Source organism: Cherax quadricarinatus, chromosome 59, assembly GCF_038502225.1.
Source record: "Cherax quadricarinatus isolate ZL_2023a chromosome 59, ASM3850222v1, whole genome shotgun sequence".
Lineage (NCBI taxonomy): Eukaryota > Metazoa > Arthropoda > Malacostraca > Decapoda > Parastacidae > Cherax > Cherax quadricarinatus.
In genome coordinates this window covers 12,302,106-12,319,008 of record NC_091350.1, presented here as the reverse complement: position 1 = coordinate 12,319,008, position 16,903 = coordinate 12,302,106, and the positions used below count along the sequence as shown (strand labels likewise).

Here is a 16,903-nt window from a genome sequence, read left to right as displayed (position 1 = left end):
TTTATCGAAGATTTCGCTTTAGTCCGGTCTCCAGTTCTCAGACGAGACCGAACAAAAACGAGATGAATTTCTAATACTGGGAGATATTTTAATGACTTTACCTGTTTTATACTTCTCAACGCAAATTAAACGTTAGTAATAACGATAGAGTTACCCACAAAATATCAGGTAAATGAATACAGATGAAGAACTATGTCATATCATTGTGGCAACGGCTTGACAAAGCTCCTGGAGAGCGAAACGTTGCCACAATAAAATGTCACATTAGTTCCATTTATGTCACATAACCTATGTGACATGTCAAGATATCTTAAAGATAATAAGACGCCAGATACATTAAGCAAATTTTCTAAATTTGCTTGTAACAGATAAGTGAACTGTAGATATAAATACAGATGTATTTCTGTTAACCCTTTTGGGGCCTAGTTCCTAGGCCTTTTGTGTATCCATCTGCTCTTGTGCTACCGTCCACAGGATGGATATGGGGTGAGTTTAGCCACTGTTATTAACCAGTGAAGTTAAGCAAGGTTAGCTCATAGCTTGTGCTCAGTGATTTACAAAAGTTATGCTAAACTAGTTGATTTAACTACAAATAGAAGTTCACAAAAAACTAGCCACTAATGTCCACAGGATGGTTATGGGGTCCACAATAAACTAGCCGCTACCGTCCACAGGATGGTTATGGGGTTCACAACAAACTAGCCACTAACGTCTACAGGATGGTTATGGGGTTCACAATAAACTAGCCACTAATGTCCACAGGATGGTTATGGGGTTCACAACAAACTAGCCACTAACGTCTACAGGATGGTTATGGGGTCCACAATAAACTAGCCGCTACCGTCCACAGGATGGTTATGGGGTCCACAATAAACTAGCCGCTACCGTCCACAGGATGGTTATGGGGTCCACAATAAACTAGCCACTACCGTCCACAGGATGGTTATGGGGTCCACAATAAACTAGCCACTACCGTCCACAGGATGGTTATGGGGTCCACAATAAACTAGCCACTACCGTCCACAGGATGGTTATGGGGTCCACAATAAACTAGCCACTAACGTCCACAGGATGGTTATGGGGCCCACAATAAACTAGCCACTAACGTCCACAGGATGGTTATGGGGTCCACAATAAACTAGCCACTAACGTCCACAGGATGGTTATGGGGTCCACAATAAACTAGCCACTAACGTCCACAGGATGGTTATGGGGTCCACAATAAACTAGCCACTAACGTCCACAGGATGGTTATGGGGGTCCACAATAAACTAGCCACTACCGTCCACAGGATGGTTATGGGGTCCACAATAAACTAGCCACTACCGTCCACAGGATGGTTATGGGGTCCCCAATAAACTAGCCACTACCGTCCACAGGATGATTATGGGGTCCACAATAAACTAGCCACTACCGTCCACAGGATGGTTATGGGGTCCACAATAAACTAGTCACTACCGTCCACAGGATGGTTATGGGGGTCCACAATAAACTAGCCACTACCGTCCACAGGATGGTTATGGGGTCCACAATAAACTAGCCACTAACGTCCACAGGATGGTTATGGGGTCCACAATAAACTAGCCACTAACGTCCACAGGATGGTTATTGGGTCCACAATAAACTAGCCACTAACGTCCACAGGATGGTTATGGGGTCCACAATAAACTAGCCACTAACGTCCACAGGATGGTTATGGGCTGCACAACAAACTAGCCACTTTGGTGGCAAAAATCTAAATCTATGTCCCTTTGCCTAAGAAATTAAACGTTGTCGATGTTGTTCCTCAGCGCAAAGGTTGGTGAACCTCCCTCATTCTCGGACACACTGCTGATCGTCTTCAACAACGGAAGAGTGTTGTTCGTGCCGCCCATGAGACTGCAGTTCTCCTGTGTGATGGACCTGACTTACTGGCCGCACGACAGTCACAACTGTACCCTCATTATCGGCTCCTGGGTACATGACGGCTTCGCTATCGACCCTCAGATCATGGACGACAAGCCAGAGGTGAGATGAGTGCTTAGGGGAGATTGTGGGGGATAAAATGGGGAAGATATTAGCGGAGTTTAGCTCCCTCTACTTATAAAGTAAGATTTAGGCACCCTCCTCTCTCCACTAGAGTAAGAGTCAAACACCCTCCTCTCTCCACTAGAGTAGGAGTCAAACACCCTCCTCTCTCCACTAGAGTAAGATTCAAACACCCTCCTCTCTCCACTAGAGTAAGATTCAAACACCCTTCTCATTCCACTAGACTAAGATTCAAACACCCTCCTCTCTCCACTAGACTAAGATTCAAACACCCTCCTCTCTCCACTAGAGTAAGATTCAAACACCCTCCTCTCTCCACTAGAGTAGGAGTCAGACACCCTCTTCTCTCCACTAGAATAAGATTCAAACACCCTTCTCTGTCCACTAGAGCAAGATTCAAACACCCTCCTCTCTCCACCAGGGTAAGATTCGAACACTATCTTCCCTCCACTAGAGTACGATTCAAACATCATCATCCCTCCATTACAATAAGATTCAAACACCATCCTCCCTCCAATATAGTAAGACTCAGGCACTATCTTCCCTCCACTAGAGTAAGGCTTAGGCACCGTCTTCCTTGCATTAAGACTTAAACATCCTCCTCCCTGCATTAAGACTTAAACATCCTCCTCCCTGCATTAAAACTCAGGTACCGTCGTGGCACCTACATTAACGTGAGTGTTGTATTTCAGATCGACATACCAGTGTTGGTGACGGAGAGTGGGAGGAACCTGACGCGAGGGTCATGGGAGCTGGTGGAGGCCAACATGACCAGGGATGTGCAGCGCTACGAGTGCTGCCCTGAACCTTATGTTACTATCCGAGTCTCAATACTGGTCACTAGGAACGCTCCTGCTTACGCCTGGACCGTCAAGCTACCTGCTGTCGGTTAGTCGCCTGCTGCTGTTGCGTCATTGCTCCTGCTGTTGCTGCTTTCATTGCAGCCTTTGCTGTTACTACTGTTATTCTTTAAGCTGATCCTACTGCTTTTGTTTTTGTTCTTGCTACTGATTCTACTGCTTCTGCTGCTAATCCTACTGCTATTTCCTAAGCTGCTTCTGCTGTTTTTATTGCTTTTATTCCAGGTTCCTTCTTTTGGTTCTCCTACTACTTCTGCTGGTATTTCTACTCTGCTTTTCCTACTGCTTCTGCTGTTCCTTCTCCATTATTATTATTAATATTAATATCATCATTATTATTATCATTTAATTATTATTTAACACACTGGCCGTCTCCCACCGAGGCAGGGTGACCCAAAAAAGAAGAAACACTTTCACCATCATTCACATTATCACTGTCTTGCCAGAGGTGCACCGATACTACAATTCGGATGCCTCTCCAAACTGCATATATCCCCACCCCTCATTCAGAGTGCAGACACTGTACATACTACCTCCAGGATTCAAGCCTAGCTAACTAGCTTTCCTGAATCCCTTCATAAGTGTTACCTTGCTCACACTCCAACAGCACATAAAATCATAACAACTAATTACCTCCACTCGCTCCTATTCCAAACGTCCTTTAGCTCCTTCCTCCAACCTTTCCTAGGACGACTCCTACCCCACTTTCCCTCCACTGCAGATTCATACACCCTCCAAGTCATCGTATTTTGCTCCATCCTCTCTAAATATTCAAACCAGCTCAACAACCCCTCTTCAGCCCTCTGGATAATAATTTAACTCTGCACCTTCTTATAATCTCCAGGCTACGGATTCTCTGCATAATTTTCACACCACACATTGCCCTCAGACACGACATCTCCACTGCCTCCTCGCTGCAACATTCACAACCCATGCTTCACACCCATATAAGAGCATTGGTGCAACTAAATACATTACCCTCTTTGCTTCCACATATAACATTTTTTGTCTCCACTGACTCCTCAGTGCACTGCTTACATTTTTCTCCTCATCAATTTTATGATTCACCTCTTTTTTCACCTTGTTTTTAATAGACTCGTCTACTGATAAGTCCACTCCAAAATTATTATTATTAAATATCACCACTACTACTATTACTACTACTACATTAACTAGAACGCGATAAACCAGTAGGATTATGCAATGCCTGAGGATAGAGGTGAGAGGTAACCAGAAATGATGCAAAGGGACTGGAGCTCCAACTGTTTGGATCAAGAGCCCTCCACATCAAACATACAAAAGCCTTGAAACCCGTACAATAAGCAACGTTGAAAAAGTAATAAACAGTCGTCACCAACCTGGGAAAATTAACATGAAAAATTATATTCAAAACCTACAATGAAAAGTTATAGTGAAAATTTACAGTGAAATATTAATGAAAAGTTATAGTGAAAATTTACAGTGAAATATTAATGAAAAGTTATAGTGAAAACTTACAGTGAAATATTAATGAAAAGTTATAGTGAAAAAGTTAATGAAAAGTTAGTGAAAAATTACAATGAAGAGCTATAATGAAAAGTTACAGTGAAAAGTTACAATGAAAACTTAAATCTTAAAGTTCCAGTGAAAAAGGAACAAAGTTGACAAATTCTCTCGATGAAAAGACTGAAAAACAAGAATGAAAGATTGTGAAGCATAGTTCACTGAACTGTGGTTCAGTTGATCTGTGGTTCAGTTGATCTGTGGTTCAGTTGATCTGTGGTTCAGTTGATCTGTGGTTCAGTTGATCTGTGGTTCAGTTGATCTGTGGTTCAGTTGATCTGTGGTTCAGTGTACTGTGGTTCAGTTGATCTGTGGTTCAGTGTACTGTGGTTCAGTTGATCTGTGGTTCAGTGTACTGTGGTTCAGTTGATCTGTGGTTCAGTGTACTGTGGTTCAGTTGATCTGTGGTTCAGTTGATCTGTGGTTCAGTTGATCTGTGGTTCAGTTGATCTGTGGTTCACTGAACTGTGGTTCAGTTGATCTGTGGTTCAGTTGATCTGTGGTTCAGTTGATCTGTGGTTCAGTTGATCTGTGGTTCACTGAACTGTGGTTCAGTTGATCTGTGGTTCAGTTGATCTGTGGTTCAGTTGATCTGTGGTTCAGTTGATCTGTGGTTCACTGAACTGTGGTTCAGTTGATCTGTGGTTCAGTTGATCTGTGGTTCAGTTGATCTGTGGTTCAGTTGATCTGTGGTTCAGTTGATCTGTGGTTCAGTTGATCTGTGGTTCACTGAACTGTGGTTCAGTTGATCTGTGGTTCAGTTGATCTGTGGTTCAGTTGATCTGTGGTTCAGTTGATCTGTGGTTCACTGAACTGTGGTTCAGTTGATCTGTGGTTCAGTTGATCTGTGGTTCAGTTGATCTGTGGTTCAGTTGATCTGTGGTTCAGTTGATCTGTGGTTCAGTTGATCTGTGGTTCAGTTGATCTGTGGTTCAGTTGATCTGTGGTTCAGTTGATCTGTGGTTCAGTTGATCTGTGGTTCAGTTGAACTGTGGTTCAGTTGATCTGTGGTTCAGTTGCTCTGTGGTTCAGTTGATCTGTGGTTCAGTTGATCTGTGGTTCAGTTGATCTGTGGTTCAGTTGATCTGTGGTTCAGTTGATCTGTGGTTCAGTTGATCTGTGGTTCAGTTGATCTGTGGTTCAGTTGATCTGTGGTTCAGTTGATCTGTGGTTCAGTTGATCTGTGGTTCAGTTGATCTGTGGTTCAGTTGATCTGTGGTTCACTGAACTGTGGTTCAGTTGATCTGTGGTTCAGTTGATCTGTGGTTCAGTTGATCTGTGGTTCAGTTGATCTGTGGTTCAGTTGATCTGTGGTTCAGTTGATCTGTGGTTCAGTTGATCTGTGGTTCAGTTGATCTGTGGTTCAGTTGATCTGTGGTTCAGTTGATCTGTGGTTCAGTTGAACTGTGGTTCAGTTGATCTGTGGTTCAGTTGCTCTGTGGTTCAGTTGATCTGTGGTTCAGTTGATCTGTGGTTCAGTTGATCTGTGGTTCAGTTGATCTGTGGTTCAGTTGATCTGTGGTTCAGTTGATCTGTGGTTCAGTTGATCTGTGGTTCAGTTGATCTGTGGTTCAGTTGATCTGTGGTTCAGTTGATCTGTGGTTCAGTTGAACTGTGGTTCAGTTGATCTGTGGTTCAGTTGCTCTGTGGTTCAGTTGATCTGTGGTTCAGTTGATCTGTGGTTCAGTTGATCTGTGGTTCAGTTGATCTGTGGTTCAGTTGATCTGTGGTTCAGTTGCTCTGTGGTTCAGTTGATCTGTGGTTCAGTTGATCTGTGGTTCAGTTGAACTGTGGTTCAGTTGATCTGTGGTTCAGTTGATCTGTGGTTCAGTTGATCTGTGGTTCAGTTGATCTGTGGTTCAGTTGATCTGTGGTTCAGTTGATCTGTGGTTCAGTTGAACTGTGGTTCAGTTGATCTGTGGTTCAGTTGATCTGTGGTTCAGTTGATCTGTGGTTCAGTTGATCTGTGGTTCAGTTGATCTGTGGTTCAGTTGATCTGTGGTTCAGTTGATCTGTGGTTCAGTTGATCTGTGGTTCAGTTGATCTGTGGTTCAGTTGATCTGTGGTTCAGTTGATCTGTGGTTCAGTTGATCTGTGGTTCAGTTGAACTGTGGTTCAGTTGATCTGTGGTTCAGTAGATCTGTGGTTCAGTTGATCTGTGGTTCAGTTGATCTGTGGTTCAGTTGATCTGTGGTTCAGTTGATCTGTGGTTCAGTAGATCTGTGGTTCAGTTGATCTGTGGTTCAGTTGATCTGTGGTTCAGTTGATCTGTGGTTCAGTTGAACTGTGGTTCAGTTGATCTGTGGTTCAGTTGATCTGTGGTTCAGTTGATCTGTGGTTCAGTTGATCTGTGGTTCAGTTGATCTGTGGTTCAGTTGAACTGTGGTTCAGTTGATCTGTGGTTCAGTTGATCTGTGGTTCAGTTGAACTGTGGTTCAGTTGATCTGTGGTTCAGTTGATCTGTGGTTCAGTTGATCTGTGGTTCAGTTGATCTGTGGTTCAGTTGATCTGTGGTTCAGTTGATCTGTGGTTCAGTTGATCTGTGGTTCAGTTGATCTGTGGTTCAGTTGATCTGTGGTTCAGTTGATCTGTGGTTCAGTTGATCTGTGGTTCAGTTGATCTGTGGTTCAGTTGAACTGTGGTTCAGTTGATCTGTGGTTCAGTAGATCTGTGGTTCAGTTGATCTGTGGTTCAGTTGATCTGTGGTTCAGTTGATCTGTGGTTCAGTTGATCTGTGGTTCAGTAGATCTGTGGTTCAGTTGATCTGTGGTTCAGTTGATCTGTGGTTCAGTTGATCTGTGGTTCAGTTGATCTGTGGTTCAGTTGATCTGTGGTTCAGTTGATCTGTGGTTCAGTTGATCTGTGGTTCAGTTGATCTGTGGTTCAGTTGATCTGTGGTTCAGTTGATCTGTGGTTCAGTTGATCTGTGGTTCAGTTGATCTGTGGTTCAGTTGATCTGTGGTTCAGTTGATCTGTGGTTCAGTTGATCTGTGGTTCAGTTGATCTGTGGTTCAGTTGATCTGTGGTTCAGTTGAACTGTGGTTCAGTTGATCTGTGGTTCAGTTGATCTGTGGTTCAGTTGATCTGTGGTTCAGTTGAACTGTGGTTCAGTTGATCTGTGGTTCAGTTGATCTGTGGTTCAGTTGAACTGTGGTTCAGTTGCTCTGTGGTTCAGTTGATCTGTGGTTCAGTTGATCTGTGGTTCAGTTGATCTGTGGTTCAGTTGAACTGTGGTTCAGTTGATCTGTGGTTCAGTTGATCTGTGGTTCAGTTGAACTGTGGTTCAGTTGCTCTGTGGTTCAGTTGATCTGTGGTTCAGTTGATCTGTGGTTCAGTTGATCTGTGGTTCAGTTGAACTGTGGTTCAGTTGATCTGTGGTTCAGTTGCTCTGTGGTTCAGTTGATCTGTGGTTCAGTTGAACTGTGGTTCAGTTGATCTGTGGTTCAGTTGCTCTGTGGTTCAGTTGATCTGTGGTTCAGTTGAACTGTGGTTCAGTTGATCTGTGGTTCAGTTGCTCTGTGGTTCAGTTGAACTGTGGTTCAGTTGATCTGTGGTTCAGTTGATCTGTGGTTCAGTTGATCTGTGGTTCAGTTGATCTGTGGTTCAGTTGATCTGTGGTTCAGTTGAACTGTGGTTCAGTTGCTCTGTGGTTCAGTTGATCTGTGGTTCAGTTGATCTGTGGTTCAGTGTACTGTGGTTCAGTTGATCTGTGGTTCAGTTGATCTGTGGTTCAGTTGATCTGTGGTTCAGTTGATCTGTGGTTCAGTTGATCTGTGGTTCAGTTGCTCTGTGGTTCAGTTGCTCTGTGGTTCAGTTGATCTGTGGTTCAGTTGATCTGTGGTTCAGTTGATCTGTGGTTCAGTTGATCTGTGGTTCAGTTGATCTGTGGTTCAGTTGATCTGTGGTTCAGTTGAACTGTGGTTCAGTTGCTCTGTGGTTCAGTTGATCTGTGGTTCAGTTGATCTGTGGTTCAGTGTACTGTGGTTCAGTTGATCTGTGGTTCAGTTGATCTGTGGTTCGGTTGATCTGTGGTTCAGTTGATCTGTGGTTCAGTTGATCTGTGGTTCAGTTGATCTGTGGTTCAGTTGCTCTGTGGTTCAGTTGCTCTGTGGTTCAGTTGATCTGTGGTTCAGTTGATCTGTGGTTCAGTTGATCTGTGGTTCAGTTGATCTGTGGTTCAGTTGCTCTGTGGTTCAGTTGCTCTGTGGTTCAGTTGATCTGTGGTTCAGTTGATCTGTGGTTCAGTTGATCTGTGGTTCAGTTGATCTGTGGTTCAGTTGATCTGTGGTTCAGTTGATCTGTGGTTCAGTTGATCTGTGGTTCAGTTGAACTGTGGTTCAGTTGCTCTGTGGTTCAGTTGATCTGTGGTTCAGTTGATCTGTGGTTCAGTGTACTGTGGTTCAGTTGATCTGTGGTTCAGTTGATCTGTGGTTCGGTTGATCTGTGGTTCAGTTGATCTGTGGTTCAGTTGATCTGTGGTTCAGTTGATCTGTGGTTCAGTTGCTCTGTGGTTCAGTTGCTCTGTGGTTCAGTTGATCTGTGGTTCAGTTGATCTGTGGTTCAGTTGATCTGTGGTTCAGTTGATCTGTGGTTCAGTTGCTCTGTGGTTCAGTTGCTCTGTGGTTCAGTTGATCTGTGGTTCAGTTGATCTGTGGTTCAGTTGATCTGTGGTTCAGTTGATCTGTGGTTCAGTTGATCTGTGGTTCAGTTGCTCTGTGGTTCAGTTGCTCTGTGGTTCAGTTGATCTGTGGTTCAGTTGATCTGTGGTTCAGTTGATCTGTGGTTCAGTTGATCTGTGGTTCAGTTGATCTGTGGTTCAGTTGATCTGTGGTTCAGTTGATCTGTGGTTCAGTTGATCTGTGGTTCAGTGTACTGTGGTTCAGTTGATCTGTGGTTCAGTTGATCTGTGGTTCAGTTGATCTGTGGTTCAGTTGATCTGTGGTTCAGTTGATCTGTGGTTCAGTTGATCTGTGGTTCAGTAGATCTGTGGTTCAGTTGATCTGTGGTTCAGTTGATCTGTGGTTCAGTTGATCTGTGGTTCAGTTGATCTGTGGTTCAGTTGATCTGTGGTTCAGTTGATCTGTGGTTCAGTTGATCTGTGGTTCAGTTGATCTGTGGTTCAGTTGATCTGTGGTTCAGTGTACTGTGGTTCAGTTGATCTGTGGTTCAGTTGATCTGTGGTTCAGTTGATCTGTGGTTTAGTTGATCTGTGGTTCAGTTGATCTGTGGTTCAGTTGATCTGTGGTTCAGTTGATCTGTGGTTCAGTAGATCTGTGGTTCAGTTGATCTGTGGTTCAGTTGATCTGTGGTTCAGTTGATCTGTGGTTCAGTTGATCTGTGGTTCAGTTGATCTGTGGTTCAGTTGATCTGTGGTTCAGTTGATCTGTGGTTCAGTTGATCTGTGGTTCAGTTGATCTGTGGTTCAGTTGATCTGTGGTTCAGTTGATCTGTGGTTCAGTTGATCTGTGGTTCAGTGTACTGTGGTTCAGTTGATCTGTGGTTCAGTTGATCTGTGGTTCAGTTGATCTGTGGTTCAGTTGATCTGTGGTTCAGTTGATCTGTGGTTCAGTTGATCTGTGGTTCAGTTGATCTGTGGTTCAGTTGCTCTGTGGTTCAGTTGATCTGTGGTTCAGTTGATCTGTGGTTCAGTTGATCTGTGGTTCAGTTGATCTGTGGTTCAGTTGATCTGTGGTTCAGTTGATCTGTGGTTCAGTTGATCTGTGGTTCAGTGTACTGTGGTTCAGTTGATCTGTGGTTCAGTTGATCTGTGGTTCAGTTGATCTGTGGTTCAGTTGATCTGTGGTTCAGTTGATCTGTGGTTCAGTTGATCTGTGGTTCAGTTGATCTGTGGTTCAGTTGATCTGTGGTTCAGTTGATCTGTGGTTCAGTTGATCTGTGGTTCAGTGTACTGTGGTTCAGTTGATCTGCACAGTTCACTGAAGTGTGCAGATCAACTGAACCAGCAACTCCTAATATATTACGTTGTAATCAATACAGCAGTGTTTGCAGGCACTGTTGTTGGAGCTACCTGCCTCACTGGCACTGTTGTTGGAGCTACCTGCCTCACTGGCACTGTTGTTGGAGCTACCTGCCTCACTGGCACTGTTGTTGGAGCTACCTGCCTCACTGGCACTGTTGTTGGAGCTACCTGCCTCACTGGCACTGTTGTTGGAGCTACCTGCCTCACTGGCACTGTTGTTGGAGCTACCTGCCTCACTGGCACTGTTGTTGGAGCTACCTGCCTCACTGGCACTGTTGTTGGAGCTACCTGCCTCACTGGCACTGTTGTTGGAGCTACCTGCCTCACTGGCACTGTTGTTGGAGCTACCTGCCTCACTGGCACTGTTGTTGGAGCTACCTGCCTCACTGGCACTGTTGTTGGAGCTACCTGCCTCACTGGCACTGTTGTTGGAGCTACCTGCCTCACTGGCACTGTTGTTGGAGCTACCTGCCTCACTGGCACTGTTGTTGGAGCTACCTGCCTCACTGGCACTGTTGTTGGAGCTACCTGCCTCACTGGCACTGTTGTTGGAGCTACCTGCCTCACTGGCACTGTTGTTGGAGCTACCTGCCTCACTGGCACTCTCGAAGTGATTAAAGAGAAGCAGAACATTAATACACAGTCAAGGGGACGTGAAAGAAGCAATCATGCTAAGTAAACCCAGAGGTAATAGATCAATCTGCCTCGAATTTTATACCTCTTCAAGAAGAAAAGAATTCGCTCAGTCGGTTGTAAAACAGAAGAAACATGTTAAGAAATGGTATAAAATTCAGACATGATGGTTAAAGACTCGAACGTTTCGCTCATACAGTGGGTTTTAATTGTTTGTGACTTGGTAAAACCTACTATGCGGCCGAAACGTTATCAATAATGGATCACACTACACTGCATTTGTGTTGTTATCCATCAGAGGAAACGTTTATGGGTGACATTCGCTGTCTTCCAGACCTCTGGCAGCTGCGTTGTTTCATTCACTCGTGAAGATCGCTGCTATTGGTTCACACAGTTTCTCTGCTTCTTCCGGCAGAACCCAGAACCCAGGGTCTCTTATTCAATGAGGAAATGGTATGGTGATACCGACAAGATGTGGAAAAAGACACCTATGTACAGTTCAGGACATTTATTAAAGGAAACGTTTCGCCACGAGTGGCTTCTTCAGTCCTTCATCTCTTATTCAAGCTAACACATCTTCGTCTTAACAGCGGGGATAAAATTAATCGTTATGACTACAATGGACAAATTCTTGCAAGAATATTACCCAAGTAGAAATATATGAAGTAACCAGTGGATATGTTCTGAACAATGTTACGACGGCGACCGTGTATAAAGGCTGATCTAACCTGCTCTCAGTAACACAAGCCATCAACAGTCCGGAAGTTACAATATATCCACACTGCTAATCAACAAGATATTACCTATTCTGAGACTGTTGTAACATGATGTTGACAGGTCCTTGTGTAACCCAGCCCATCTCACCAGTTATTTTACTATTATTACTACTACCACCCTCGCGGCCTTCCATCTGACTCCTCCATTATATAATACTCGTTTCTTATGCCGGGTCACCACATGGAGTAGACCCGGGCCAGGACCCGTCCAGACGAACCTACCTGTACCTATTATCTCTCTCTCTCTCTCTCTCTCTCTCTCTCTGCTACTTTAATTGTCAATAATGTTAATTATTTTAATTATGATAGTTAATCATTCATTATTGCCTCGGTCATTGCAATACATCCTTTGATCACCATCTGCAATAATTAATACAATTCAGACATCAATGACATTCGTCTTTCAATCCTCACTAACAGTTAATAATTCGTGTAACTATCATTTTTCACAATTCTCGCACAATATTCAGTTCTGATGTTGTAGACAACAACCATCCAGGCAGGTACTACCATCCTGTTATACCATTGTGGAACACAGGATGGTAGACATCAACCATTCAGGAAGGTACTACCATCCTGTTATACCATTATGGAACACAGGATGGTAGACAACAACCATCCAGGAAGGTACTACCATCCTGTTATACCATTATGGAACACAGGATGGTAGACAACAACCATCCAGGAAGGTACTACCATCCTGTTATACCATTGTGGAACACAGGATGGTAGACATCAACCATTCAGGAAGGTACTACCATCCTGTTATACCATTATGGAACACAGGATGGTAGACAACAACTATCCAGGAAGGTACTACCATCCTGTTATACCATTATGGAACACAGGATGGTAGACATCAACCATTCAGGAAGGTACTACCATCCTGTTATACCATTATGGAACACAGGATGGTAGACAACAACCATCCAGGAAGGTACTACCATCCTGTTATACCATTATGGAACACAGGATGGTAGACAACAACCATCCAGGAAGGTACTACCATCCTGTTATACCATTATGGAACACAGGATGGTAGACATCAACCATTCAGGAAGGTACTACCATCCTGTTATACCATTGTGGAACACAGGATGGTAGACATCAACCATTCAGGAAGGTACTACCATCCTGTTATACCATTATGGAACACAGGATGGTAGACAACAACCATCCAGGAAGGTACTACCATCCTGTTATACTATTATGGAACACAGGATGGTAGACAACCATCCAGGCAGGTACTACCATCCTGTTACACCAGTGTGGAACACAGGATGGTAGACAACAACCATCCAGGCAGGTACTACCATTCTGTTACACCAGTGTGGAACACAGGATGGTAGACAACAACCATCCAGGCAGGTACTACCATTCTGTTACACCAGTGTGGAACACAGGATGGTAGACAACCATCCAGGCAGGTACTACCATTCTGTTACACCAGTGTGGAACACAGGATGACAGACATCCGCGGTGCAGGCAAATATTACCCTTATAGCACAAGTGTGGGATACGGATGAATCTTCAGTGTTCTGCACCGCCAATCTTATCTATCTTTGACTCTCACGGACATATAACATGGCAAGGAAGCTGTAAAAACTGTTACTTACCTTCACACACTTGGTTACACATCTTGTGATACTTCTTGTTCCTTTAATGTATATCATTTACAGTTCCCAGTTTACACACAATCACCAGGTATCATAAGAACATAAGAAAGAAGGAACACTGCAACAGGCCTACTGACCCATGCGGAGCAGGTCCATGTCCCCCCCCCCGGATTAGACCAATGACCCCCCCAGGATTAGCCCAATGACCCACCCAGTCTGGTCACCTCCACTCAAGGATGGATCACTGCACCAGACCCAGCAGCACAAGCTAGTCAGGTCCAACTCACACCCACCCACACCCACTCATGCATTTATCTAACCTATTTATAAAACTACACAGCATTTTAGCCTGAATAACTGTACTCGGGAGTTTGTTCCACTCATCCACAACTCTATTACCAAGCCAGTGCTTTCCTATATCCTTCCTGAATCTGAATTTATCAAACTGAAACCATTGCTGCGAGTCCTGTCTTGGCTGGAAATTTTCAGCACACTATTTACATCCCCTTTATTTATTCTTGCTTTCCATTTATACACCTCGATTATATCCCCCCTAATTCTACGCCTTTCTAGAGTGCAGATTCAGGGCCTTAAGTCTATCCTCATAGGGAAGATTTATGATACATGGCATCATCTCTGTCATCCTCCTCTGTACGTTTTCAAGAGCATTTATATCCATACTGTAATACGGTGACCAGAACTGAACAGCATAGTCTAAATGAGGCCTAACCAAGGATGTATAGAGTTGAAGAACAACCTGAGGACTTCTATTATTTATACTTCTAGATATGAAGCCAAGAATTCTGTTAGCTTTATTGCGAACACTAATGCACTGTTGTCTTGGTTTTAGATTACTGCTAACCAGAACTCCTAAATCCTTTTCACAATCAGTAGTATTAAGATCTACATTATTTAGTTTATATGTGGCATGGTTATTTACCTGTCCAACATTTAGAACTTTGCATTTGTCAATATTAAACTGCATCTGCCACTTCTCCGACCATTGCGTCAGTCTATTCAAATCATCCAGGTATCACCACACAATCAACAGGTATCACCACACAATCACCAGGCATCACCACACAATAGCTGGGTAACACCACACAATCACCAGGTATCACCACACAATAACCAGGTATCACCACACAATCACCAGGTATCACCACACAATCACCAGGAATCACCACACAATCACCAGGTATCACCACACAACCAGGTATCACCACACAATAACCAGGTATCACCACACAATAACCAGGTATCACCACACAATCACCAGGTATCATCACACAATAACCAGGTATCACCACACAATCAACAGGTATCACCACACAATAACCAGGTATCACCACACAATCACCAGGTATCATCACACAATCACCAGGTATCATCGCACAATCACCAGGTATCACCACACAATCACCAGGTATCATCACACAATCACCAGGTATCATCACACAATCACCAGGTATCACCACACAATCACCAGGTATCACCACACAATAACCAGGTATCACCACACAATCACCAGGTATCACCACACAATCACCAGGTATCACCACACAATCACCAGGTATCACCACACAATAACCAGGTATCACCACACAATCACCATGTATCACCACACATTAACCAGGTATCACCACACAATCACCAGGTATCATCACACAATCACCAGGTATCACCACACAATCACCAGGTATCACCACACAATCACCAGGTATCATCACACAATCACCAGGTATCATCGCACAATCACCAGGTATCACCACACAATCACCAGGTATCATCACACAATCACCAGGTATCATCACACAATCACCAGGTATCACCACACAATCACCAGGTATCACCACACAATAACCAGGTATCACCAAACAATCACCAGGTATCACCACACAATCACCAGATATCACCACACAATCACCAGGTATCACCACACAATCACCAGGTATCACCACACAATAACCAGGTATCACCACACAATCACCAGGTATCACCACACAATCACCAGGTATCACCACACAATCACCAGGTATCATCACACAATCACCAGGTATCATCACACAATCACCAGGTATCATCACACAATCACCAGGTATCACCACACAATAACCAGGTATCACCACACAATCACCAGGTATCAACACAATCACCAGGTATCACCACACATTAACCAGGTATCACCACACAATAACCAGGTATCACCACACAATAACCAGGTATCACCACACAATAACCAGGTATCACCACACAATAACCAGGTATCACCACACAATCACCAGGTATCACCACACAATAACCAGGTATCACCACACAATCACCAGGTATCACCACACAATCACCAGGTATCACCACACAATAACCAGGTATCACCACACAATCACCAGGTATCACCACACAATAACCAGGTATCAACACACAATAACCAGGTATCACCACACAATAACCAGGTATCACCACACAATCACCAGGTATCACCACACAATCACCAGGTATCACCACACAATCACCAGGTATCACCACACACTCACCAGGTAGCACCACACAGTACTCAAATTAAACTGACTATAACCAGGTATCACCACACAATCACCAGGTATCACCACACCCTTCCAATATCTCCACCAGGTATCAACACACAATCACCAGGTATCACCATACAATCCTACTTTTACTGGGAAAAAATTTCCCTCTTTCCTACATACTCTAACTTGAGCCTCACACTAGGTATCACCACACAATCATTTACTATCAGTACTCAAATTAAACTGACTACTTTTTGCTTTAAAAATATTTATATATTATTAACACTGTATATATTATTAAATTTTGTTGACGTGTGTCAGTAACATGACTCAACGAGTATTATGTTTTTGAAGCAAAAAGTGGACATGTTGGACGCATATCTCTCTCTCTCTCTCTCTCTCTCTCTCTCTCTCTCTCTCTCTCTCTCTCTCTCTCTCTCTCTCTCTCTCTCTCTCTCTCTCTCTCCCTCTCTCTCTCGGAAAGGAAATGAAAATAAAATTAAAGTAAATGTGTGTGTGTGTGTATATATATATATATATATATATATATATATATATATATATATATATATATATATATATATATATATATATATATATATTTTATTTTATTATTTTATTATCACACTGGCCGATTCCCACTAAGGCAGGGTGGCCCGAAAAAGAAAAACTTTCACCATCATTCACTCCATCACTGTCTTGCCAGAAGGGTGCTTTACACTACAGTTTTTAAACTGCAACATTAACACCCCTCCTTCAGAGTGCAGGCACTGTACTTCCCATCTCCAGGACTCAAGTCCGGCCTGCCAGTTTCCCTGAACCCCTTCATAAATGTTACTTTGCTCACACTCCAACAGCACGTCAAGTATTAAAAACCATTTGTCTCCATTCACTCCTATCAAACACGCTCACGCATGCCTGCTGGAAGTCCAAGCCCCTC

At 43.5% G+C, this 16,903-nt stretch overlaps 1 protein-coding gene across 5 annotated transcripts in view; it reads left to right on the top strand.

Moving 5' to 3' along the window:
- LOC138854438 (neuronal acetylcholine receptor subunit alpha-4-like) overlaps positions 1 to 16,903 on the top strand; it is a 467,533-nt gene that overhangs the window by 380,541 nt on the left and 70,089 nt on the right. For all 5 annotated transcript variants that reach the window (XM_070097734.1, XM_070097735.1, XM_070097736.1 and 2 more), the window contains 2 exons: positions 1,791 to 2,007; positions 2,721 to 2,916. In XM_070097734.1, the coding sequence (XP_069953835.1) occupies positions 1,791 to 2,007; positions 2,721 to 2,916 (413 nt within the window). The remainder of the gene's footprint in view (positions 1 to 1,790; positions 2,008 to 2,720; positions 2,917 to 16,903) is intronic.